The sequence below is a fragment of the Acanthamoeba castellanii genome, assembly GCF_000313135.1.
Source record: "Acanthamoeba castellanii str. Neff unplaced genomic scaffold scf7180000084524, whole genome shotgun sequence".
NCBI lineage: Eukaryota > Discosea > Longamoebia > Acanthamoebidae > Acanthamoeba > Acanthamoeba castellanii.
In genome coordinates, this window is record NW_004457266.1 from 5,420 (window position 1) to 7,698 (window position 2,279).

General features: G+C 61.8%; 2 protein-coding genes across 2 annotated transcripts; one reads left to right on the forward strand and one right to left on the reverse strand.

The window, feature by feature from the left end:
• Positions 1-300: 300 nt before the first annotated feature.
• On the forward strand, positions 301-1,276 carry ACA1_032200 (LIM domain containing protein; the record flags this gene model as incomplete). The annotated part of the gene is made up of 4 exons (XM_004333451.1): positions 301-439; positions 511-666; positions 781-901; positions 1,201-1,276. The coding sequence occupies 4 exons, from the start codon at positions 301-303 to the stop codon at positions 1,274-1,276; spliced, it is 492 nt and encodes a 163-aa protein (XP_004333499.1).
• A 167-nt stretch (positions 1,277-1,443) lies between these two features.
• Positions 1,444-2,229, reverse strand: ACA1_032210 (dioxygenase, putative; the record flags this gene model as incomplete). Its single annotated transcript, XM_004333452.1, has 3 exons — positions 1,444-1,645; positions 1,788-2,205; positions 2,226-2,229. 3 exons carry the CDS (start codon positions 2,227-2,229, stop codon positions 1,444-1,446), a joined length of 624 nt encoding a protein of 207 aa, XP_004333500.1.
• Between the last annotated feature and the right edge of the window lie 50 nt (positions 2,230-2,279).

Below are 2,279 nucleotides of genomic sequence, written 5' to 3' on the forward strand. Positions count from 1 at the left end.
TATTATCATCGGGCGACGAATCTGCTGGCCTCGCAGGCCGTGCACGGGCTGGTGGCCGACCTGGCGACCTCCGCAGCCCACGTCCACGCCTCCATATTCAGGGAGCACACCGCCGAGAGCGCCGAGGAGGGCGCTGTGGGCGACTGAGGAGCCACTTACAGTTGGAGTTAGTTCACTACTTAATTCTTCTTAATTTTAACGGTTGCACCGCAATTGGTAGTTCGATTCACTTGTGAAGAACAACGCGAGGCCGGACACGAACCAGTTCATTCGCGTACGCCAAGAAGAAGCAGAAGGAAGATGGGATCGCCGTTGAAGAAGCAGTTCAACTACAGTTCGTCGGACCTGCCTTGCGCCGGGTGTCAGGAGTTCTTTGTGGAGACCGACGCCGTCGTGCCCTGGGGCTCCAAGGAGAAGCGATGGCATCACCACTGCTTCGGTTCACCCCCCCCCAAACCCCCTACCAACACCTTGTTCGTCATGGTCTGACCTTCGCCCCACCATGTTTAGTGTGCAAGGGCTGCTCGGCCAAGTTCGAGCTGAAGGAGGACAAGTGGATGCACCCGTCGGGCATCGCTGAGTCGGCGGCTGGTTTTCCGCACTGCGGCGACTGCTACCACCGCCTGCTCTCGGTCAGCTGCGACCGATGCAAGCAGCCCATCGCCGGTGCGTGTCTGTTGTAGGCCGCTACAAGCCTCTCTTTTCGGTTTGGCGGTGGTGGATGGTGGGTGGTGACGACAATGTTGGTTGGTACGTCCGGCACACACCAACAACGCGCAGGAGCGTACGTGGACCTGTTCGGGCGCAAGTTTCACGAGGAGTGCTTCTGCTGCGACGGATGCGGAGAGAGATTGACGAGCAGCTTCGTCAAGCGCCCGGCGGAGAAGAAGGCGCTCTGCAGGTGCGTCGTCGGCACGCGCTGCACCTGCTCAGCGCACGCTTGTGATCCTATTCTCTAACAATACACGACACCACGACACCACGACACCACGACACCACGACACCACGACACCACGACACCACGACACCACGACACCACGACACCACGACACCACGACACCACGACACCACGACACCACGACACCACGACACCACGACACCACGACACCACGACACCACGACACCACGACACCACGACACCACGACACCACGACACCACGACACCACGACACCACGACACCACGACACCACGACACACAGGAAATGCGTAGGCAAGCAGGCGGCGGGTGGGTTCGTGATCGATCCGCGCACCGGACAGAAGAAGTTCGCCACCTGAAGAGTGGCCACCACACCTTTCTCTCCTGTTCTCCTTCACTCTATTCTCTATTATTGTCATTATAATGACGACGATGTACATACGACATGGTCTTGGGCACGAAACGATGTTTGGGGGGGGGGGCAATCACATGACGTCCGAGGTCTGGCGCTCGCCAAAGAAGTTGCCTAGAGCCACATCAAGCCAAGGTGAGCACACACACGCACACACTGCACGCGCGGTGTTCGTCGGGAGGGAAGGGCGGGGTGGTGCGCACCGTGGAAGCCAAAGGGGATGTGGTGGGGCACCTGCGCCCGCGCCAGCTCGCTCATGTCCTTGGCATTGAGCACCAGCAGATAGCTCGTTGCCGTCTCCCCATTCAGCACAATGCTAATCGGGCACACGCACGCGCACCGCACACCGCACACGCACACGCACACGCCCACGCACACGCGCACCGCCCACGCACACGCGCACAGCGCACACGCACGGTGAGCGGAAGTGGTGGCCGGTGGTGGTAGGTGAGTAGTACCTGAGCAGGATGCCGTCGTCCTCGTCCTCGCCGTCCGGGGTGGCGAGGAAGATGGGCTCGGCCGGGAAGTGGCCCTCGACGTCCCACACCCACCGCTCGCCCGAGCGCACGTCGACCTTGACCAGGCGGTCGAAGAACTGGCCGGCGTCGCCCTCGCGCGCTGACACGCCGTAGGCGAAGGCGTAGGGCTTCATGTGGTGGCGCGGGTTGATGCGGGGCAGCTCGATCGTGTGGTCGTAGATGACGCGCTTCATGATGCTGCGTGCGGTGCGGGCGTCGCGCAGGACGTTGGTCAGGGTGAAGCGCACGAGCGGCGCGCGGGCGAGGCGGAAATCGGCCCCGAGGATGTTGTCGATGACCAGGTCGTTGATCGGTGCGTTGTCCTTGTAGAGCGCCAGATCGAGCACAATCCTGTTCCCTGCATGCGCACAACCGCACCCATGGCGCTTCAGCCCCGCGTGTGCGTGCGGTGGTACGTGTGGTGTGTGTGTG